Here is a 24,963-nt window from a genome sequence, read left to right on the forward strand (position 1 = left end):
AGGGGTTTTAGTTTTGACACTGGGGTTGTTCCTATTTGACAATTTGGAAGGGACACGGAAAACAAAATACACCAAAAATTTGAGTGTAAGCTAAATAGTGTAACAAAATCTAAAAAAAAAAACAAAAAATGACATTAACAAACGAAAATCATAACAAATTGATTGACGCTTATATTGAGCTGTTCGGTAATCCTATCCGCATGGTTATTAAATTAAGAAACTCATTACGCGTAGTAAAGATAGACAAATTATGGGTGAAATTATGAAAAAAAATCCACGTGCTCGGCTGGGATTTAAACCCAGGACTCCCAATAACTGAGTTGGTTACAAGTTTAGAATTCAAATCCCTACAGACCACGCGGACCCCTTTCATAACCCATATCCATCCATCATGTCAATACACACGCGGAAAGAGCGAGTGCGATTTATTTAGTGTTGAAACTGTTTGCCTATCGTACCTACATCGCTTCCACAACAACTGTATTGTGGAAGATAAAAGATGTGGGAAGGCTATCAACGTGTCGTTCTCACTCAAGTGACGACATGACTACTACAGAGAGGCAGTAACAATCTAATATAAATTGACGCTTATATTGAGCTGTTCGGTAATCCTATCCGCATGGTTATTAAATTTGTTAACTCATTATGCGTGGTTAAGATGGACAAATTATGGGTGAAACCATGAAAAAAAAAATCCACGTGCTCGGCTGGGATTTGAACCCAGGACTCTTGTATGCTAGACGAGCGCTTTACCAACCAAATTCTGAACTTGTAATTAACTCAGTTATTGGGTCACCAAGTAGCTCGGTAGCTTAGTTGGTAAAGCTCTCGTCTAGCATACAAGAATCCTGGGTTCAAATCCCAGCCGAGCACGTGGATTTTTTTTCATAATTTCACCCATAATTTGTCCAGCTTTATCACGCGTAATGAGTTAATTAATATAACAAATTGAGTAAAAATGTGTTTTCACCCAATACTTAAGCGTTTGGCACTCAAATTTGGACAGGGCTTAAGGACCCTATTGTTCCACCTTTCTTTCGGTTCAACATAGAAAACAATAATCAATTAAATTTAAACTAATAAACTATGAAAAAAACAAAACATATTTAAGCCGCTCCGATAAGTTAAGTCAGTAGTAAATATTTCTAATTATCACAACGGTAACACTAGTTGAGAACAGTTTCAACTGTCAACTTTTTGAGCGTTTTTGTAGGTTTTTTTAGTGTTGTTGCAAAATTTCAATAACGTTTATATTGAAATTTTTTATCAAAAACTTTAAATCAAGATTTCTCGAGATTCTTCCTAGTGATTTTTTAAAAATTGGTCCAGAGGTGCAAAATGACCTCAGAAATCGAGCCCAGTGCTCAGATTTGATTGACAATTTGTTTGCATAATAACGTCCTGTCGGGGCACTGTGAGGCGGGCTTGCTGATTTCGTTTCCTTTTATATCGCTCCACGTTTTGTCGCGTACCATGAGCCTATTTACAGCCGCTAAACGTCTTTTCACTTCGCGGGAAACGTTGTCACATGTCAAGAGTGTTCCAAGATAAACAAATTCTACAAAAATTTCAAATATTATCTCAGCACCTACACCCTCAAGCCTACCCCTGTCTCTACCTGCAACCATAAACTTCGTTTTGAAGAATTGATGGCCAGGCCTATCCTCGCCGTCTCTTTATTCAGAGGCACGATGGGCTCCTCCACTATCATGCGCTCAATTTGAATGAGACTGATATCGTCCGATCGAAAACCGTTTTGCATTCGAACGAAAAAAAAATCTATCGGAAGTTGGATCCGTTATAAACAAGAATAAGGGTGATTATCTGCCACTGATCATTTCCTTTTACTGAATCGTACGCCGCCTTGAAATTATTTAACAGATGGTGAGTCTGCAAGTCATACTCCCGGAATTTATCTAGGATAATTCGCAAGGAGCAAGCGACGCAATCAAAGGATTAAACTCTTTTGACAAAAAAAAAGAATAAAAATGCATCAAGACAAAAAGTGATATGACAGAAAAACTATGCGTCAAATCATCTTGTTGGTCTTTTTTTTTGTCAAAATCCAACCACATTTGCAGCTTTTGAATCAAAAGTTTTTACACAACATTCTCAAAAGTTCTAAAACTTTGAAACTTTGTAGTTCGCCACAGAAAAATTAAAAAGTAATCGGTTGAGAAACAGCGGAGATTTGGATATCTGAAAACGGTTTTGGTTCTGGCAAAGTCTAAAAATTTGAAAGGTGGTCTCTGAAATAATTGCTGAAGAAATCTCTGCATCAAACGATGAAAGAAAGTAAATGTAAAACGGTGCAAATCCTGGAAGAAGTTAACACTCCAGTCGTCGCGCTGTTATATTTTGTACAACACAGCTGAAAAACCTCGCTTTTCGTTCATAACAGCAGCGCGGTGGTTCTGAAAGTGGCAAACCGCGCGACGTCTGGAAGGATGAAAACGATTAGTGAAATGCCTAAAAAGCAGCTTCTGGGCATACCCCGATATTTTTCTCCGTGACAACTCTTGAAAACAATACTTAGGAGCAAATAAAACAAAATTAGTTCTTGAAACCCCATAATTATTGCTTGGGGAGCTTTCTGAGAAGTTCTCAAAAAATATTCTTAGATGAGCCGACTGGGAAAGCCTCTAGTGAAATCTAAGGGTAATTGTTTCAGGAATCTCTGTAGGGCTTCTTAGATGTAATGCTTTAATCTAAGCATTATTTCACAAAGAAAAAAATATACCTGGAAATATTTCCTTATTGTTTCTTAGGAAATCTCTGCCCAAAGAAATACTTTTAGGTGTTTTCATTGCAATTCATGATCTTCCAATTATTTTTGTTGGAATACCTCAGAAATTATATAATATAAATTTCATAACATAAATTGTTGAGATTTTGTTAGCTTTATTATTGTGTTGTAGTGTTGTGCCCTAGGTTTGTTGAAGAAATTATTTCAGGAATTCTTACAAGAAATCTGATAAAATTGCTCAAAAACTCCAAAAGAATTCCAGATGCAAACCTGGGAAAAAATTAATAAAATTTCCAAAGTTTTTTTAAGGATTTTTTGCAGTCATCTCAAGGTTATTTTTTGATGAATCAAAAATTCCATTTTTTTTTTTTCAAAAAGTAATGAGTGGACTCAAATTTATCAAAGGATTAAAGGACGATACAAAAAATCTTTCGATAATTTAGTTGACATCTTTTTAAAAAGAGTTTTTTTTAAGGAATTTAATTGAATATTTTGTGAAAAAGATGTAAAAAAATTTGAAATCGCTCTTGATTTTTTTTTTTTTTTTTGACATTACGATATTCCAATAAAATGTTTTTACAACTTTAACATCTCTTGCTTCTCACTGAAATAACTATCATGAGAATAAAAAACAGAGACTAAGGGCGTGCTAGCTGTTACTACTTTAGTAACAGTATTCAGAGTTCTAATATGTCAACGGATAATTACCCCAATCTAGTTTTGATTATCGAACCATAGAAATATAAACGATCTCAATTATACTCCTAATTTTAGGTTAGGCAATGAAAAATACAAAAGCAAATCATCCTATCGGGCCCGATGGTTGGAACAGTTTGACCTGCACCTGTTCGACGACGACCAACTGCTGGAGCTGATAGTATGCGGGAAGTACAACACGTACGGCAAATGCACAATCGATCTACGAAGTCTTCCGCGAGAACGCACACACGGCATGTGGCAACCCCTGGAGGAATGCACCGGTGAAGTGCATCTGATGCTGACCATTAGTGGGACCACAGCATCGGAAACCATAACGGACCTAACGGCGTATCGGGAAGATCCTAAGGAGCGAACGCAGCAACAGAAACGATATGTAATTGGAAGCCTTACCGGTATGCATAACATCCAAAACTGTAATTTCCCTTTTGTATCTCCCATAGGCGTGGCACCGTTCGCTGCAGAACCTGCGGGACGTGGGTCACCTGACGGTGAAGGTGTTTGGCGCAACGGGCCTTGCCGCGGCCGATATCGGAGGCAAGTCAGATCCATTCGTAGTGCTAGAGCTAATCAACGCTAGATTGCAAACCCAAACCGAGTATAAAACGTTAACACCCAATTGGAACAAAATCTTCACTTTGTAAGTGTCGCATGGCAATCTTTCACTTTTCCATACCTCACACCCACTCCCTATTTCTGTCTCTTTCTCTGTCAGTATCTGTTTCTTGTCGCCGTTGATGGCACGTCGACTTTGAATCACAGACAAACAGATGTAACGCTTTGGAAAACATATCTTCAAAATCCACGAGTCAGTTCGTTTTGACATCATCTGATGAGCAATTTGCACAAAATATAGTTTTGTGCAACATGACCTGCAGATGGCGAAAGTGTAAAAAGTCAGCTTAGCGAACTTTAAATGAATGTTTAAGTTGCGTCAGTGTTACGTCTGTTTGTCTGTGTCCAATACTTAACTCTTGAAGATGGAGGAAACAGATTGACTCGTTCATAGCCACTGCCGTCATGTTTCACTAATGACTAAATCCTTCTTCTGCTTGTTTCCATTTCCCCCGCAACGCTCAACGCCAACTCACAGTAATGTAAAAGACATGTCCTCGGTGCTGGATATAACCGTCTTTGATGAAGACCGGGACCACAAGGTGGAGTTTCTGGGGCGGGTGATGATTCCGCTGCTACGGATACGGAACGGCGAGAAGCGATGGTACGCACTGAAGGACAAGAAAATGTATTCGCGGGCGAAGGGAACGCAACCACAGGTAGGTGTCGAAGCCATGTAGCCATGAATGGTGTTTGCTATAATAGTCGATTGCTGGAAATGGGTAAAGCATCGGTCCTGGCTGCTGTATGCCTTCTTTTCCATGAAATGGCATAGTGGATGCTTATTTTTATGAGCACTGCAATTGATTGGAAATATGAATTCAATCACGATGAAAGCGGGCGTTTCACAGGAATAAAACTGATCCTTTGAGAGTACTGTATTGATTTCAACTCAGGCAACATGAAATGAATAAGTTTATTCAATGTGATGATAAGTAGCTCAGGCAGCATTGATACTGGTCTTCAGATTTGTAAGCTTTACGAATGATCTTTCAGAATATTTCGAGCAATAATAATACCAAAATAGGCTCATTCAGTTAAGTTCTACCAAGATTCGAATTCAACGGCTATTTATATATAACTTTTAGGAGCACAGGTCTTAAGATCTCTCGAATGTTTATGAGCAAAATTAATACCCATAATCCTATGAAAATAATTTCTATAAATTTAAACGAACGTTTAAAATTATATAACAGCTCCTTTGAATACAAGTCTTCAGATTCACAAGCTAAATAATTCTATCCTTACGGACTCATTTAGTTTTTTTTTCGTCTGTATACCATTTTACCCACTGCTTTATGAAAATTGGGGTATATTTTAATTGGTGCTAATCAAGTATCCTTTCACAATTGAGGTATGACAGACATTGGTTGATGTGGTACACTGTCCCAACTAGACACAACTCGGTTTATCATGTTTATTACCCTATAAGGATTACTTTGCCAATTGGTAATTTCACTATTTGCACTGCACTGATATAAATGGTCTTTTCACACGGACACATGACTAAACTCTGCCCAACAGCGTATTTTGAAAGATGGCAGCGCCCAGCAGTTTGCTATAATTTCTGCTGATTCTGCCTTTGCACCATTTTTGTGCGAGATGTAGAATGCCCTTCAGCAATGTATGCGGATTTCATTACAGCGGTACGGAGGGTTCTCGCTTCCGTGTAACCTACTGTGTTTATGTCTAAAAATGTGAATTTTCTCTAATACATGAACGCATACAAACACAAAAATCTAAAAATTGGAGCCAACCGGTTACAGAAATATGATTTTAGTGTGACTAAAAGTTAAAATTAAAAATGAGCCCCGATGGTTTGCATAAAGTATCGTTCAAATTAACGGAAGTGCACGGCATTGCCATCAAGTATACATTTGTAACCTCAAGTTGCAAACTATGTTAGGAGCAGGGTTGTTAACGTTAATCAACGATTAACGCTGTTTCGTTAATTCGCTGACGTGGACCTGTAACGATTAACGAAGCTTGCGTTGATTGCGTTGAAAAACAATTTAACGATAACGTTAACGTACAGCGTTAATTCAACGTCAACGACTTCGTTATTTCTAACGTTAACGATTTGAAGATCCGAAAAAAATAACCGAGACACTGAAACATGCCATGCTCACAAACGAAGCAAAAAAAGCTTGATCTCATTGCAGGTTTTATGGAATGATAACTGACTTTCTCTTAGTCAGATTTGATGGAAAATGCTGTTTATAATAGAGCTCCACAATCTCGGAAGTGGGAAAATTTGCTCTACGACCATTGCCACTTTCGATTGCAATGAAAACTTTTGTCTGCTATGGTATGTTAGGGACCCTAACTTAGGGTATTATGGCAACTTGTATTTGAAAATGAGAATCCTGGAGGCGGTCACTCAGAAACATTTGGTTTTTGGATTAGTAAAAAAAGGACACCGTGTGCTGGCTGGAGGCAAAGAAAGCCGCTTTCTGGCAACGATTTCAGCCCATTGTTGTGGATTGCTGGGCAGCGAGAGGTCTTAAGACGGATACAATATTGCTAGGAAAATCTTTGCAATTTGTAAAAGTTCTCCCAAGCAATCACAAACTGACGTTCAAAGAGGCTGACCAAAATTGATCTGCACAGTGAACTTAGATTTTTTTTAATCAATTTTCCATGGATACGGGGCGTCAGCATAGAAACGTGTTGTTTATTGAAGTTTCGAAACTTTCTCAAAGAATCTGTATGAAACATAAAATCAACGCTTGGGTTAGCGGTGATCGTTGACGTTGATTCAACGCAAACACGTTAACGTTGACGCTAACAACCATGAAAATTAACGCAACGACGTTGACGTTGATCCAGAGCACAATCAACTTTAACGGCGTTTATCATTGATTAACGTTAACAACCCTGGTTAGGAGTTCATAAATTTAATTAGTTCATAAAATGATGGAATGAATATAGTCTGTAAAACGAAGGTTTGCCTTTTGGAGCTTTTTCTTACAAATATTATATTTATGTTTCCAGAAATTATAAAATTGTAAGTAACGCAAGAAAGCATATCATTTAATCATATGATTGTTAATCAGGCAAATATATTTGAAGTTATGGTCTTCCAACTTTTCCTTGGTGTTTGAGCATGACCGTACGGAAATGGAAATTCGCGACAAAATTCTTAAAATTTAGCGAGTGACTAAAGCGCGGGTGACAGCACCACAATTTCGCGGCTTTGTCGCTTTCCTATATTTTACACAAAAAGGATGTTTTCAGTGAAAACATCTTATATGAGTGAATTTCGCAGCATTTCAATGACTTTTGTTTTTATTTAAGGTATTTAAGTTCAAATAAAAGATTAGAAAATTTATGATGGATTTTTAATTTTTAATATGATAAACCATTTTTATAAGCATAATTGACAGTAATTGTCATTCAAAATCTCAAAATTTAACTGATTTTGCAGCTCTTTTAGTGTTTAGAGTTGCAAGAAAATCTTCTATTTATAAATGATGCACTCTATTTGCTCATGTCTAGGTACAATGAAAATTCGCGGAAGCTTCAAAATCCGCTGACTTTGATATTCGACGCGAAAATTAGGAAATCCCGTGAAATGGCTTCCGCGAATTTCCATTGTACCTAGACATGAGTAAATGGAGTTCATCATTTATAAATAGAAGAATTTCTTGCAACTCTGAACACTAAACTGCCCATAACTGCATATCAGTTACATTCGACATTTTTGAAAATTTCGAGTTGATACCGGGGAGAGTCATCTAATGACAAATACTTTCGATCAACTTACTGAAATCTGTGAGATTGTTCTAAAAAATTCGAAAAAAATACCAAGTTGTTTTGTCACATTGGCAATTGTAACCGCAAAACAGTCACAATTGAGATTATACATGAGCCTCATAATGCAGTACCAACGAAATTTCTATCAGAATTATTTTCTGACTGCTCACCCCATATGCGATATGAGTTGTTCAAAATTTCAGCATCAAATAAGCACTTTTGAATTCTCAGTGATTTTTTGAAATTCTAGTTTCCTCCCATACTGCAGTAAAATGCAAACTTTGTATCCCATTTACTCAATGCCTACTTTTGTCGAATGTTACAAATATGCAGTTATGGGCAGTAAAAGACTGTTATATTTTGAAGAATGATTTGTTTCGCCAAGAATCGTTTTGAAAACTAAGTGAATACAACATGTTGGATATCATGTCCTGTTGTCTATGGCTGGCCAACGATCCACCACCAACGAAGGCACTCACCGCGCAAAGAACAACCATCTATGGATGCTAGAGGGATCATCGTGAGCTACGAACAAACACCCTAACCGGAGTAACAGACCATTCGTCGCGATCGGGCGTGTACCAATATTCTTAAGGTGAAGAAAAATCTAAGCCAAACCTCTAATTTTCAAGAACAAAAATCTTGAGAACCAAACATCTGTTCAAGCTGAAAACCTTATCGATTGGTCACTAGCTGGTGGTGACCAACCGATTAAGTTTTCAGCTCAAACCGGTGCACGGTTCGCCAGATTTGTGCTCTTGAAAATTTAAAGTTTAGCTTCGATTCATCTTCACCTTAACGGCGGCAATCTACGTCGCCGTCGTTCAACGATCGATGTCCATAGCGTTGTTTGGAACGTCCTGTGTGAAGATCTTTAACTGTTTGTGAACTAGCAATTGAGGCAATCAATTAAGTAAGTTAGTGATAAGAATAAAGTGCATGTTTTAAGGTTCGGTAATAAAATAAAGTGACTTTAAATCAACTGGTTAGTTGTACAGTTTTGACTACCGAAACTACTGCAAGTGCAAGTGTTGTGCGCTGCTAAATTCTGGACGGTGCCAAGAGAATAGAACCAACAAAAGAACTTTTCGAAGCTTAGAATTCCACTGCAATATTGAGCAAATTAAAACACAACAGATGTACTTAGAACTAGTTCAGCTATAAAATATCTTGAACAAAAGGTGATACGGTCAAGTTTTGGTCAATTTCGACTTGACGTATTTCTTTCAATTTTGCATTTAAAAGACCTGAACACTCGTTATTTTAAATGTGTACGTGTAGAATGTTGCTCCTGTTATGATTTTGAAATACACTCCTCAGTTGTCAAAATGCCGTCCAAGCAAGAAGTGCAGCGCACAATGACGCATGGCCGCACAGAACCTCAAAAATTCATGTTCTCAAAATCACTTGTTAATATTTTCTGTGGACGTCTATGCCGTAGAATGACGATTTCTAAAAATTTGAGATTGATCTGTTTTGTTTTTGATTGTTGGCAGCATCGTAAGTGCGGGAAAGTCAGCAAAACTGGACTGTTTAAAATTCATCAACTATGATTCACTTCAAACAGCTGTATCTCAACGAAATCATAGCCGATTTTAACTCAATAGGCTTCATTTGAAGGAGTAGTCTTGAGCCTTATATTTACCTATTACACTGTTCGACAAAAAAAGTCGACCTGAATGCACAGAGACCGGACAACCCGGGCTTGACAATATAAAAATAAATAAAAATAATGGCGTTTTCAGAATGTTCGTGTCTGCCCCAGGTCATTTTTAAAATATACTTGAACTTTTTGCATTTTTTATTTAAAAATCTAATCTGATCAATAAACCGACACAGTGTTTTATATTCAGGACAGCGTTCATGTACCATATAATGTTTTAAACGTTAAGACCAATATGAAGAGTTGTAATAAGATTTGCAGGAAGCCCTCCCCCCTTTTTTTGCACCGCACAGTATCGCAAATGATGGAATATTTGATATACAGGGGGTTGTCAAAATAACTGGGACAGGCAAAAATTGGGCCAACTTTGGAATGCTGTAACTTTGACAAAAATTGACCGATTTCAATTCTTTAAGAAGTAATGGACGGGTCAACTAATCTAGTTTTGAGGTGCATCCACGGAGATGAACCATGACCACCGGATACCGGTGATAATCCGGATTTCCGGAAGCATGTCTTATGCAGTAAAATTATGACGTGTTTTTAGCAAAGGTCTCGGCTAAAAAATCAAAATTTTACAACACATGAAGATAGAAGATCTAATTCTGAAGCGATTGGTGCGCCAAGTATTAATATTGGTCCAGAAACAACAAATATATGGTCATTTCCCCGGAATCGGTGCCGGTAGTGGATCCGAATTGGGATCAAACAATTTATTCACTCAAAATATGTCGCGCAATATTGTTTTCTCCCTAGCTTATCATAAAATACCATATTATAAGTTGAAAATGAGTCTTGTACTGATTTGGCCACTCATGGCGCCGCCCAGTGCCCCGAGGGAACCTTGCATAGGGGACATGTCGATTTTGACACCAAAGCATATTGTGCAACGGCTCATTCTTCATGTCTTGTCGTAAATAGGGCAACTGTAGACTCAAAATGGATAGTTGACTACAGTGACTACTTCCGGGACCACCGGATGTCCCCGAGGGAACCTATAATTAGGGACAATTGAAATTGAACTCCAATACATATCGTGCGACAGTTCATTTTTCATGTCTCGTGCTAAATAGGGCTATTGTAGACCTAAAATGGATAATTGACTACAGTGGCCAATTTTGGGACTACCGGTATTTCCCGGAGGAACTTGTCATTGGGGACATTTCTGTTTTTACACCAAAACATATCATGCGACGGCTCTTTCTTCATGCCTTGTCGTAAATAAAATAACTGTAGACTCAAAATGGGAATTTAATTGAATTGGCCACTTTTGGGACTACCGGGTGTCCCCTAGGGAACCTATGATTAGGGACAATTGGAATTGAGCTCCAATACTCATCGTGCAACGGCTCATTCTTCATGTTTAGTCATGAATAGGTCAACTTTAGACCGAAAATGGATATTTAACTAGAATGGCCACTTTGGGGACCTCCTATAGTTCCCTAAGGAACCTATCACTTCTGGGACCACCGGAATTTCCCGGAGGAATCTGTCATTGGGGACATCACAGCCTCCCTCAGGGATATGCGGTGGTCACAAAAGTGGCCACTGTAGTCAAACATCCACTTAAGGTCTACAATAGCCCTATTTAGCACGAGACATGAAAAATGAACTGTCGCACGATATGTATTGGAGTTCAATTTCAATTGTCCCTAATTATAGGTTCCCTCGGGGACATCCGGTGGTCCCGGAAGTAGTCACTGTAGTCAACTATCCATTTTGAGTCTACAGTTGCCCTATTTACGACAAGACATGAAGAATGAGCCGTCGCATGATATGCTTTGGTGTCAAAATCGAAATGTCCCCTATGCAAGGTTCCCCCGGGGCACTGGGCGGCGCCATGAGTGGCCAAATCTGTACAAGACTCATTTTCAACTTATAATAGGGTATTTTATGATAAGCTAGGGAGAAAACAATATTGCGCGACATATTTTGAGTGAATAAATTGTTTGATCCCAATTCGGATCCACTACCGGCACCGATTCCGGGGAAATGGCCATATATTGGTTGTTTCTGGACCAATATTAATACTTGGCGCACCAATCGCTTCAGAATTAGATCTTCTATCTTCATGTGTAGTAAAGTTTTGATTTTTTAGCCGAGACCTTTGCTAAAAACACGTCATAATTTTACTGCATAAGACATGCTTCCGGAAATCCGGATTATCACCGGTATCCGGTGGTCATAGTTCATCTCCGTGGATGCACCTCAAAACTAGATTAGTTGACCCGTCCATTACTTCTTAAAGAATTGAAATCGGTCAATTTTTGTCAAAGTTACAGCATTCCAAAGTTGGCCCAATTTTTGCCTGTCCCAGTTATTTTGACAACCCCCTGTCAGGGATGAGAAAAGTACTGGAGCAAACATTTACCGCCTCTACATTTACATCTTTCTACACGACCATCAAAATCCAAAGCAAACCATGACGGTTCAAAACAAAAAATGTCACGGCTCTTCAAAATATGTAATCTTCTTCTTCCTAACGTTTTTCAACCCCGAATGCGAAATGACTCGAGCACAGTGGTGACACGATTTTTGCGGTTTTCGGGGTTTTGCATTTTTGCTCGATAAAGGCAGTATGAAATTGAACTTGTTTATATGTATCGTAACGGAATGATTGTGGTCTTTCTGTTAGAGCTAATAGATTTCAATTAGTTGAAGACACAAGCGAAATATTAGCGATTGAATGATTTAACACTTTTTTCAATCATTCAGCTTGGAATGGCTGCCCGAAAATGGTCATAGTGGAGAGACAAAAACAGTCAAGCAGTGTGTGAACCGTTGGCAGCGCAACGCCTGATGGTATTGATGCTGCTGCTGATTTGTGTTTTGGTGGAATGGCAGAATCGATGAACTGTGGTGAATTGTGGTCACAGTTCCCAAGACTGTCCCCCTGTATATGTTCTTGCCTACAGATATCTGTGACCACAAATCACAGATTTTTTAAGATTAAACGACGAAATAAATATCGTAAAATTACACAATTTTAGCACACGATTTTAGAAGATATACAGCAGAAAATACAGTACTCCCTTTAATTATCCTAAAATAATTAAGTATTTTTATTATTTAGGAACAATTGTTCATCTTTAACTTACTTTCAGTACAATAATTGAAAATTTAAAATTTTTGACATGTCAAGAACAGCCATAAAACGTTGGAAAAGGTTCTTGTGGACCTAGAAAATTAAAATTTTAGATTTTTGCGCGACGCACATTTTTACCATGATTTTTGAAGGTAGACTCAAGATAAAAAAAATTAAGCAATAACACAAATGTGGCAACACTGTCTGTGGCTTGAAAGCAGCATTTTCATAGCAACCGGGACTGTGAACCAAGAAATTTACGTAAAAGAGTGTTTGAATAAACGTTTGCTGCCTTTCCTGAAGAAACACGGTTGTTCGGTAAAAAAGTCATGGAGTGGTACGCCGACAACAACGTGCAGGTGATTCCCAAGGACAAGAACCCTCCCAACACGCCAGAACTCTGCCTAATTGAGAAATATTGGGCTATTGTCAAGCGGAACCTAAAGAGGACTAAAAAGAACTGTTCGACGAGGAATGTAAGCAGATTCTGGAGAGAAGAATGCAGTGCGGGCGGTCATGCTGCAGCAAGGGACCCGGTAGAACGTGGAACTTTATAGACGGAAACGGCTACAGCAGACCCGCCTCTTTCGGGAGGAAAAACGCCTCCTGGAGGAGACGGAGTGCGAGGAAATGGTACAGCTGTGCCGGTCTCAAGAAACGCGTAGGTTTTATCAGAAGCTCAACGCATCCCGCAAAGATTTCGTGTCACGAGCCGAGATGCGCTGGGATAAGGATAGGAGCATCTTAATGGACGAGCGTGAGGTTATAGAAAGGTGGAAGCAGCACTACGATGAACACCTGAATGGTGTTGAGAGCACAGGTAATGATGGTCGAGACAATGGAGGAAATGCCTTCGTCAGCACTGCGGGCGATGGGAACCAACCAGCCCCAACTTTGAGGGTGGTTAAGGACCAGTTCAAGAACAATAAAGCTGCTGGTAAAGATGGTATGGAAGCTGAACTTATAAAGATGGGCCCGCTGACCATTTGTTTGCACCGGCTGATAGACACAATCTTGGAAACAGAACAGCTACCGGAGGAGTGAAAACAATCACCATGAATGCGGCCTACAAAGTATTATCCCGAATCATTTTCCGTCGTCTGCCATCTGTAGTGAACGAGTTCGTGGGAAGTTATCAAACCGGCTTCGTTGACGACCGATCGACAACGGACCAGATGTTTACTGTACGGCAAATCCTCCAAAAATGTCGTGAATACCAGGTCCCAACGCATCACCATTTCATCGATTTCAAGGCGGCATACGATAGTATTGACCGCGTAGAGCTATAGAAAATTATGGACGAGAATAGGTTTCCCGGGGAGCTAACGAGACTGATAAGAACGATGATGGAAGGTGTGCAAAATTGTGTAAATGTTTCAGGAGAACATTCCAGTTCGTTTGGATCCCGTCGGGGACTACAACAAGGCGATGGACTTTTGTGCGTGCTGCTCAATATCGCGGTAGAAGTTGTTATACGGAGAGCCGGGCTTAACAACCAGGGTACGAGGATCCACTTAAAATCAGAACACGGGATCCGTTCAATTTGTTTGCTTCGTGGATGATATGGGACGATTCAAATATGACGTCCATCGTTTTTTGAGATTTCTAGACCCCCCCTCCCCCCTCTGTCACGCTTTTTCCAATACCTTCTACACGTACTGTCACACTTTCGTAGACCCCCCCCTCCCCCTAATGATGGACGTCATTTTTGGATGATCCCTATAAATATTGAAGGCTGAACATCTGGAAAGGTGGCAGACCTGTACACCCGCCTGAAACGCGAGCCAGCAAAATTTGGATTGGTGGTAAATGCGGTCAAAACAAAGGACATGCTAGTAGGTGGAGCCGAGCGCGACAGGAAACAACTAGGTAGCAGTGTTATGATAGACGTGGATACGTTCGACGTGGTCGACGAGTTCGTCTACCTTGCATCCTTGCTGACGGCTGACAATAACTCTTGGGGTTCCCGACGCCGGGTGCTTAGGACGATCTTTGGAAGTGTGCAGGAATACGGTGTGTGGTGGCGAAGGATGAACCACGAGCTCACCCAACTCTACGGCGAACCCAGTATCCAGAAGATGGCTAAAGCTCAAAGGATACGGTGGACAGGGCATGTTTCAAGAATGTCGGCCAGCAACCCAGCAAAGTTGTTGGTCGTTTCGGATTCTGTTTGTACAAGGAGGTGTGGAGCGTAGCGAGCAAGGTGGGCAGATCAAGTGCGTATCGATTTGGCGAGCGTGGGGCAGAACCGAGGATGGATCTTTTTGGATGTTAACTTAATAAATGAACTAATCCAACTGCTTTTACTCGAAGCAATTTTTGAACAATAATTGTTGATCTCAAAATTAGGAAGGCAGTATATTATAGAGCCTGTTTGGGTTTAAATCTTATTAGTTAGTTTAAATATGGTAACGCGTTGGTTAGCTAAATTATGGTTATGCGTGTAAATTTAAAGTCCTCATTAAAATGAGCACTACTTAGCTTTGTGCTTTTGAAAATTATAAAAAAGGTCAAAGAAGACTTAAACAATTCAATTCTACAAAATCGATGAATACCAGCTTCCTTGCAATGTTTGAACTCATTTGAAAATCATTCCGTTGCCCTGGTTCTCCAATGAAACCCGCATTTATCCGTCTATTTATGATACCCATTTCCGACAAGACGTTCTCTGAATTCTGTATGCAGCAGCAGAGGCAGCAACTGCAAACAGGAATAACCGCTGCGCTGAATGCCCATTGTCCGATGGCATTTCCATCTCTTCGTTACATTTGCACAAGCTTTTCCCCCTCCTTAGGCATACCGAACGGGCTATCGTCTAATGGCATTCATTTAATTCCATTTCCCAGATTCTCCTGGAGATGACTGTGGTGTGGAGTAAGGTGCGGGCGGCGCTTCGAGTCCTGGAACCGAAGGAGGAGAAACTCGTCCAGCAGGAAGCGAAGTTCAAGCGTCAGCTGTTCCTGAGGAACGTTACGAGACTGAAAGCCGTGATTATGTATTTTATAGAAGTAGGACAATTTGTTCAGTAAGTATCGGGAAACGTGAGGCTGTTCGATCGGCATAGTAAAGCTTGGTTTTCTTCTATTTGTAGGAGTTGCTTCGAGTGGGAATCGCCGTTTCGGTCGTTCATAGCTCTAGTCTTATGGATTTGCGGATGTATTTGGTTCGACATTTCCACCATCCCGGCCGCAGCGCTTCTGTACTTGCTAAAGTAATCTCTATTCCATACGTTATTTATTGATCATCACCCATGATGAAGAAGTATGTCATTAGTAATTTAACTTTCTTTCGAACAGAAACTGGCTAATACGATGGCTAACGGGTGCATCTTCGCCGTCCACTACGGATGAGTACGATGTGGCCAGCGATGACGAGGACGATGACGACAAGGAGAAGGTAAGCAGGGGTGAACTAGTGATGAGCTCGTTTTAAGAAGAGAAAGGAGATGGAAACTAACACAAAAGTTTTAAAAAGTTTAAGGTGCAAAAAAGATCCCATTCAATGCCTTAATCGAATTTTCTCTTGTTGTAGGAGGAAAAGAAAACCATAAAGGAAAGACTGCAAGCGATACAGGAAGTGTCGCAGAGTGTACAGAACACCATCGGTTATCTGGCGTCTCTGGGGGAAAGCGTTAAGAAGTAAGTTTCTGTTTTTTTTTTTCGTACGGATGGGCTGTGTATGTGACTTCGAAAGGTTGTTAAAACTATCTAATGAAAGTGCCCCTGGGGAAGCGTATCACTGTTGCTCTCAGAAGCTTTGTTTCATTTTCTTCTCATGAACGAAAACGTGACCACCCGTCGTAGCAAGTTTAATACAGCATCACTGTGGACCTGACTTTTCTCCTTCATTTGGACATTTAGTCCCAACTGAGATTAATTCAAGGGGCGGTCCATTAATTACGTAAGACAATATTCGGGGGTTTTTCCTCCCAAGGCTTCTTCAGGAATTATTTCAGGGATTCTACTTTAACTTCCTCCAAAAATATATCAAGGTTTACTCCAGTAGTTAATCTAGGGTCGATCTATAAACTACGTCATGCTCTAAAGAGGTAGAGAGGATTTAGGGAAATTCATATATAGTGTATTGAAGGGGCTCATGCAGTATGAGTTCATGGAGAACTTTCAAGGGGAATATTAGAAAGCATTCATTAAAGAACCCCTGAAGAAATTTTTATGAACATTGGTGAAATTGCTGCTAGAGTCTTGAAAAAATTTACAAAGAAAACATAAGAGATGTTGGTGGATAACAATAAAAAAATTGTTCCACCTAGAAACAATAAGGATTCCTTAGTGAATTTCCAAAACCCATATATGTTTTCCTTGAAGACAAAAAATCATACATCTTTATTTAGAAAATGTCTTGAAAAAATCACTGAATGAAATTCAGCAACGATTTAAAAATGAATGAAGATTTCCTGAAGAAATCCATGAAGGAAGGCTTGAATACATCACTGGAAAAATGTGTCCCTGAACAAATTCCTGGAGAATTTATCAACATCTCTCTTGAAAACCTGTTCATATTTCCCCAATGTTCGAATTTTTAGAGGAAACTTCAAGGTTATTTCTCCGGGAAATCCATTAGGAATTCCTTCAGGAATTTGCCCAAGAAGTCCACCACGAATTTCTACGGTAATACATTCCGAAGATTCCTCAAAGAATTCCTCCAGGGATGTTCCATCACAAATTACTCCGTGTATTCTGTCCAGAAAATTCTCTTAGGATTTTCACCAGGAACTCCTCCGTGGATTTTATTCAGGAACTCCTCTTGGAATTTCCTCCAAGCATCCCTCCTGAGTTTTGCTCCAAAATTATTCCAGAGTTTGATGTTTCCTCCAAGAACGTCTCCGGGTACTTTCTCTAGGAACTCTTTCAGGGTTTTACCTCCAGGGATCCCTCCGATGATTTCATCCAGGAACTTTTCTTGGGGCTTTGATTCATTGAAAAATCCTGCGCGGATTTTCTCCAGGCATTCCTTCGGAAATTCTTCTTCTTCTTTCTGGCGTTACGTCCCAACTGGGACAAAGCCTGCTTCTCAGCTTAGTGTTCTTATAAGCACTTCCACAGTTATTAACTAAGAGCTTTCTATGCCAATTGACCATTTTTGCATGTGTATATCGTGTGGCAGGTACGAAGATACTCTATGCCCTGGGGAGTCGAGAAAATTTCCAACCCGAAAAGTTCCTCGACCGGTGGGATTCGAACCCACGACCCTCAGCTTGGTCTTGCTGAATAGCTGCGCGTTTACCGCTACGGCTATCTGGGCCCCTAAATTATCCCCTTCGGAAATTATCTAAGATAATTTATCCGTGGATTTCCTCCCTGGGCTTGGGATTATATTTTCCAGGGAGCGATGAATTTTGATAATTGATCGCTGTTGTTAGTAGTTTTGATTAGATGTTGGGTAAATTTCAAAGCAATGGCAACCTTTTTATTACAAAATTTAGATTTTATCTTCTGACCTAAAGATTCTGGTTAAACTACTGTACTATGCAGTTGGGCTGCTACGCTATCACTCATCAAAATTACTTTCACTTCGGGAAAATATAATTTCAAACTGGCGAGAAGATTACAGACTGAGGGTGGGTTAGGAGCACAATCAGACCCTTGAATGTGCAATGTGGGGTAGTAATTGGGAATGCCATTGACGGTTTGTAATCTTCTACGAGGTTTTCGAAAACCAACAGGGCGCGTGCACCGGGTTGCGGATAGGAGCAAAGGGAGATCAACAGCATCTACCTAAAATAATAGAGCAAAAAGCCGTTTCATGATTAGGTAATGTTAAGCGATCTTCTATGGTGTTCTAGTACTATAAAATTCTTCACTCACTGGGAATTCTGGCCTTGATAATATCTATAGTGATAAAAACATAAAATAATACCTAATACTTAATAAGTACAATGTAGCTTTAATGTAGTAATAAATGAAATAAAATCAATTTTCTATACTTGACAAGGTTTTGAAGACAATCAATGAGTGAAAGAACTACCTATTAGAAAAGCCACATCAGCTAAGTCTATACATATACAAATGTTGGTCATAGGGTCATGGCGAGCATTCGATATGTATGTCTATGACTGATTCTGATCTAATAGGGGCACTAGAAGACCACGCGGACAATTTCGAAACAAATTATTTTTATACATCGGTCTTACGTTCCGAAAGGCTCAGCTATGCTGCAAAGTAATTTTATAAGTTATTTTTTATTTTCATTACTGCTGTTTAATTGTTTATAATTCTAACAAAACTACATAATTAACTCATTACTAATCACTGTTCCTATATTCTCTTTTTCTCTCCTTCTTATCTGTTGCATGATTATGAGCATCGCTAATATAATGCATGAGCATGCACAATAAGAATAATTTCAGGATTGAAAGCAGTACATGGATACCTGGATAGAATAGCTTCGAAAAGGGCGCTCAAAATATAATATTTCTGGTCAGGGAAGTATTTCATCAAGGGTATGTAAAATTTTTCCATTATTAACACCTAGATCACACAAACAAATGAACTAATATCAAATATTTTTTAAATATTTTTATATAAATCAGCATCGTCAATCAGTGTAAAAACAGATAAAGTTTGTAAAGTTATCACCATCGATTAAATTGCGCTCTGTATAGTAATGTTCATTCAGTATCAAAATCTCCTAAAGCGTCGCATTGTGCCATCAGCAGCCCTTAGCATCACTTTCATATTGTTATTATTTTGTTGTTTATAAAATTTCTAGAAAGCGATCAGCATATTCTTTCTTACTTGTACAATGGCCGATCTATTTGGAATTTTAATAAGTCAAATCAAACTTCAAAACTCAAATTAAATTGCTTTCAGCACATTTACATTTTGCAGCATTAATAGCATTATTGTGTCAAGTCTTCTCCATTCCCTATACCCTACCCCAACCCTTCTTATCCTTTCCGATGGTGTTCAAGTGGTCCGCATAGACTATTACGGCCATTACCTATCCCTTACCCCGGCTTTGGACTGACTTGCGCTCTCATTGCCCCACCAAACGCTGCAAAATGAAAATGAAAATGATAATTTATCCGTGGATTTCCTCCAGGAATTCCTTAGGGTCAACTCCTGCGAGGATTTCGTCCAGGAATTTATCCGGCAATTTCCTCCAAGAATTTCTTTAGAGATTTACTCCAGGAATTTATCCGTAGATTTCTCCCAGAATTTCTCCGAGGGATATCGTAAGAACTCCTCCGGAAATTTTGTCCATGAATTCCTCAGGAGATTTTCAGTAGCAATTTCTTCCGGAGATCCATCCGAGAATTTCCAGAGACTCCTTTGGCAATTTACTCCAAGAAATAATCCAGGGATTTCCTTCAGGAATTCCTCCGGGGTTTCTTTCAGGAATTCCTCCGGGTATTTTGTCCAGAAATTCCTCCAGTGATTTTTTTCAAGTATTTCTCTGGAGATTTCCCCCAAGAACTCCTTTTACCTTTTCACAAGGAATTCCTCCAGGGATTTCCTTCAGGGATCCTCAGAGAATTCGAATAGCAATTCCTCCGGGGCTTTCGTCCAGGAATTGGTCCGATGATTTGCTCCAGAAACTCCGATGATTTGCTCCAGAAACTCCGGGAATTTCGTCTAGGCATTCCTCCAGAAATGGCTCTGAAAATATCCTCCAGAAATTCTTCCGCGAATTTGCTCCAACTATTCCTCCGGGAATTTCTCCCAGAAACTCCTTTGAGTTTTCCACAAGGAATACATCCAAGGATTTCCTTCAGAAAATCCTCCGGGATTTTTTTACAAGAATTCCTCCAAAGTTTCTCCGGAACTGCTTCAAATTTGCTTCGGGTAATCCTCCATGAATTTCTTGAGATTTTCTCCAGGATTGGCTTCGGAGTTTCTCCAGGAAATCCTTCACAGTTATTTCAGATTTTTGCTGGAAATTCCTTCGGACGGAAATGCCTTTAGAGTTTCTCCAAGAATTTTACCGTTGTTAAGACGGTAATTCCTTGGGAGCTCCTCCGAGAATTTCTTCGGAGACCTACCAAGATATTCTTTAGAGTTCCTCCGAATTTTCCTCAATAGTTTCCTCAGGAATTAATCCGGAGTTGCTCTTAAAATTTTTTAGCACTTCCTCCAGCAATTCTTTTGGAGTCTCCGCAGAAATTCCTTTCTAGGTTCTCTAAGAAGTTATTCAGAGCTCCTCGTGTTTTCCATGATTTTTTTACGGAGTTCCTCCGGGAATTCCATCCGATTTACTCTAGGATTTTTCTGGAGCTGTACCGGGAATTTCTTCGGATTTCCTGCACAGTTCCTCCTGGATATTTTTCGAAATATCTCTAATAATTCTTCAGACTTCCTCAAATGATTCCTCAGAAATCCTTTGGGATTGCATCAGGAATTCTACTGGAGTTACTTCGGAAATTTTCTAAGATTTCTACAGAGAATTCCCCCAAAATTCGTCAGGAAATTTCTCAAGAGATTCTCCGGGAATTCCTAAAGTTCCTCGTGTAATTCCTCCGGAGCTCCTCCAGGATTTTTTTAACCTCCCAAAAATTCTTCTGCAAATTCCTCTGGAGTTCATCCGGCGATTCCTCGGAACTTCCTTCGGATTTCCACCGGAAATTCTTGCAGAGTTCTTGCAAAAATTCCTCTGGAGTTCCTCTAGCGATTCATCAAGATTTCATCCAGTTATTCCTGGAAAGTTCCTCCGGAGCTCCATATGGAATTCCTACGAATTTCCTGTATAGTTACTCCAACGAATTTCTCCGGATTTCTTCCAGAAAAGCCTCTGAAGTTCCTCCAGAAACGCCTCTGGAGTTCTTTCAGGAACGCCTACGAAGTTTCTCCAGGAGTAGCTCCGGAGTTCTTTCAGGAATACCGTTCGAGTTTCTCTAGAATTTCATCCAGAGTTTCTCCAGGAATTCGTCCGTAAATTCCTTCAGAGTTCCTTCGGAGCTTTACCGGTAATTTCTCCAGAGATCCTCCAGAAATACCTCCGGTGTTCTTTTAGCAAATCCTCTAGATTTTATTCAGCATTTCCTCCGAAGTTTCTCCAATGGGATTTCTTTTGGATTTCCTTCATAGTTCTTTTTGAATTTCCCGTAGTTCTTCCAGGAATTTTTCCAACGTTCATCCAGGTTTTTTTTTCTGGATTTCTCCATTGAATTCCTTAGTAGTTCCTCCAGCAATTCTTCCTGAGTTCCTTAAGAAATTTTTCCAGAATTCCTCCAAGAATTCCTTAAGAGTTTCACCAGGAATTCCTGCAGAGTTCCTCCGGGAATTCCTTTAGAGTTACTCTGGGTATTTCTCCACAAAAAAAAATCAGAGTTCCTCCAGTAATGCCTCCAGACGTCGTCCAGCAAATCCTCCAGAGCTCCGACGGTAATTCTTCTAGACTTCCTACGGGTTATTCCTTCAGAGTTACTCCGGGCATTCCTGCAAGATTTTTTTCAGAGTTCCTCCAGGATTTAATCCGAAGATTTTTTTTCAGGAATTCCTTCTGAGTTTCTGCAGGACTTCTTTAGGATTTGCTCAAGAAATTCCTCCAGGAATTCTCTAAAAAGTTTTCGCTGGGAACTTCTCCGGAGCTCCACCGGGAATTCTTTTGGAGTTCCTCCGGATATAGTCCAAAGTTCCTCCAGAAATTCTTCGAAGTTCATACAGGAATTATTTTGGAGATCCTCCAATAATTTCCACAGAGTTTCCTGCATAGTTCCTTCAGGAATTTCTCTAGAGTTTCTCTGGAAAATATTCCACAGCTCCTCCAGCAAATCCTTCGGAGGTTCTCCAGGAATTACTTCAGATGTCCTCCGAGAATGTCCTAGAGTTCCTCATGGAATTTCTACAGAGTTCTTCCTGGAATTGGAGCTCACCGGGAATTTCTTTGGATTTCTCCAGGAATATTAGATTCTCCAGGAATTATTCAGAGTTCCTCTAGTAATTCCTCCGAAATCCTCCGGATTTCAACTATGAATTCTGCTGGAGTTACTCCGAAATTTCTACTAGTTTTCCTCCTGGAAATACTACCGAGTTCCTCCGAGAAATGTCCCTCTAGGAATCTCTCAAGAGTCTCCGAGAACGCCTCTCAATCTCCTTCAGAGGAGTTCTTCCAGGAATTCCTTTCTTCCAGAAAATTTTCCGAGCATATAGCTCATCCAGCATTTCCTCGGAAGTTCTCCAGAGTTCCACCGGGAATTGCTCTGAAATCTTCCAGAGGTCCTCCAACAATTCCCCGGTAGTTCCTTTGAAGCTCCACCAGGAATTACTTCCGATTTTCTCCATAATTTCTCCAGGAATCTCTTCGGAGTTTCTTCAGAAATAACCTTACAGTTCGTACAGGATCGCCTCTGGAGTTCTTCTAAGAATCTCTCCGGAGTTCCTCTAGGATTGTTTTCATATATCCTCCAGTATTTTTTTCCAAGTTCCTCCGGAAAGTCCTTCGGAGCTGCACCGGTAATTCCTTCAGATTTTTTTCGTGGGTTCTCCAGCAATTTCTCGGGAGTCCCTCCAGGAAACCTTATGCAACTCCTCCAGGAATTCTTCATGGGTTCCTCCAGGAGTTTCTTTGGTAATTCCTTCAGACTTGCTCCGTTAAATACACCAGAGTTCCTCCAGGATATTCTACAGAGTTGATCTGAGAATTCCTCCTCGATTTCTTGAAAAATTCCATCGCACTTCTTCTATGCATTCCGTTGGAGCTCATGAAATATCAATGGAAAAGAAATCTCAAGGTATTCTGGTGAATTTTTCGTATGAATCTCTATGATTTTTATAGCTAAACAACTCAGGAATCTTGAGTGGAATAATTGAAGAAATTGAAGATATTTTACAGGTAAATTCTGGAGAACTGGAGAAAATAACTAGAGAAATAACAGTTAAAATCTTTCAATGAAACTTTGAAACATAAATCCGGGAGGAATCCATACAGCAAGGTCTGGGAGAATTTCCCAAAAGATCAAAGGAAACTGTTAGAGAAATCTCTTTACAAATTCTTGAAGAAATGCCAGTACGAATCATCGGAGAAATTTCTGAAACAAACCTCAAAGAAGTCACTAGATCAATCTCTTCAAGTATAGATGAAGGGATTCCTGACTGAAACTCTGGAGTAATTCCTGCAAGACTTCTGAAGAAATCATGAGAAGAAAAAACTCGAGTAATCTCTTAAGGCATTTCTCGAGTAATACTTTAAGGCATTCATAAAGGAATTTCAGGAAGACACTTTGGAAGTATTGCTCTGGAACATTTCTGAAGGATCCCTGGAATAATTCCTGGATGAATGTTTAGAAGATTTTTAATTGTTATTCATGGAGGAATTCCTGCTGTAAGTTCTGGAGAATCCTAAGAAGAATTAGTGGAATATTCCTTTAAAAATACACGTTTGTTTGCTGTAGGGATTGAGGGAGGTACAAGAGAAGAAACAAAAAAAAACATATAGTTTGAGTAACAAGGAAAACCTAAGCAAGCAGGAAGAGACGAATGACACGTCAGTCTTATATTGTGTATTTCTTTCACTACTGAACTGCGAAGTGCGGCTTCATAAGTGCGAAAATGCGAATAAAAGTGCGGTATTGCATCGAATCATGTTGGTGTCTTCAGAGCACTTATTCTTTGGACTGCGATGAATAACCCCGCCGAAGACACCAACTCAATTTGATGCAATCGCGCACTTATAAAAACTTCTGCGGTAGTCCAGTGGTGAAAGAAATGCGCAATAAAGTGTTTCGAGCGATGAAGTTGCGCTGAAACTGCTGGAGTGAGATGTGAAGAATAAGGAGTGAGCAATAAGGAATAAGGAGTGAGTAATGAGAAGTGAAGAGTGAAAAATGAGGAATGAAGAGTGAGGAATGAGTAGTAGGGAATGATGAATGAGATGTGAGGAATGAAAAATAAGAAAATTGGAGTGAATAATGTGGATTGAAGAATGTGGAATGAGGAGTGAGGAGTGCGGAATGCGGAGTGAGGGATCAGAAGTAAAGCCCCAAGCACAATGTGAGCGGCAGCGCGGTACAACGGCAAAACGGCAAGACCATCTTGAGCAACACTCTACTTGTCAAGTCAATGTTGAAAAGGATTTAGTCAACACTGGATTGATAAGTAAAGTGTAGATCAAGATGGGCAAGCCGTTTTGCCGTTGTGCCGCGTTGCCGTTCACATTGTGCTTGGGGCCTAAGAAATGAAGAGCGAGGTGTAAATGGTGAGGAGTGAGCAGTGAAGAACGAGGAATGAGGAATGAAGAGTGAGAAGTATAGAATATAAGAATATATAAGAATATGAAATGAGGAATGAGGAGTGAGGGATCAGAAGTGAGAAATGAGGAGTGAGGAAAGAGGAATTAGAAGCGACGAATATGGAGTAAGGAGTGAGCAGTAATGAACGAGAAATAAAGAATGAAGAGTGAGAAGTTAGGATTGAGAAATGAGGA

At 39.8% G+C, this 24,963-nt stretch overlaps 1 protein-coding gene across 6 annotated transcripts in view; it reads left to right on the forward strand.

The window, feature by feature from the left end:
- Positions 1-24,963, forward strand: part of LOC5568466 (multiple C2 and transmembrane domain-containing protein 1) — a 215,088-nt gene that overhangs the window by 185,252 nt on the left and 4,873 nt on the right. For all 6 annotated transcript variants that reach the window (XM_021840302.1, XM_021840303.1, XM_021840301.1 and 3 more), the window contains 7 exons: positions 3,521-3,839; positions 3,907-4,103; positions 4,557-4,737; positions 15,429-15,607; positions 15,674-15,793; positions 15,879-15,978; positions 16,114-16,220. In XM_021840302.1, coding sequence (XP_021695994.1) covers positions 3,521-3,839; positions 3,907-4,103; positions 4,557-4,737; positions 15,429-15,607; positions 15,674-15,793; positions 15,879-15,978; positions 16,114-16,220 — 1,203 coding nt within the window. The remainder of the gene's footprint in view (positions 1-3,520; positions 3,840-3,906; positions 4,104-4,556; positions 4,738-15,428; positions 15,608-15,673; positions 15,794-15,878; positions 15,979-16,113; positions 16,221-24,963) is intronic.

This window comes from Aedes aegypti, chromosome 2, assembly GCF_002204515.2.
Source record: "Aedes aegypti strain LVP_AGWG chromosome 2, AaegL5.0 Primary Assembly, whole genome shotgun sequence".
Taxonomy (NCBI): Eukaryota; Metazoa; Arthropoda; class Insecta; order Diptera; family Culicidae; genus Aedes; species Aedes aegypti.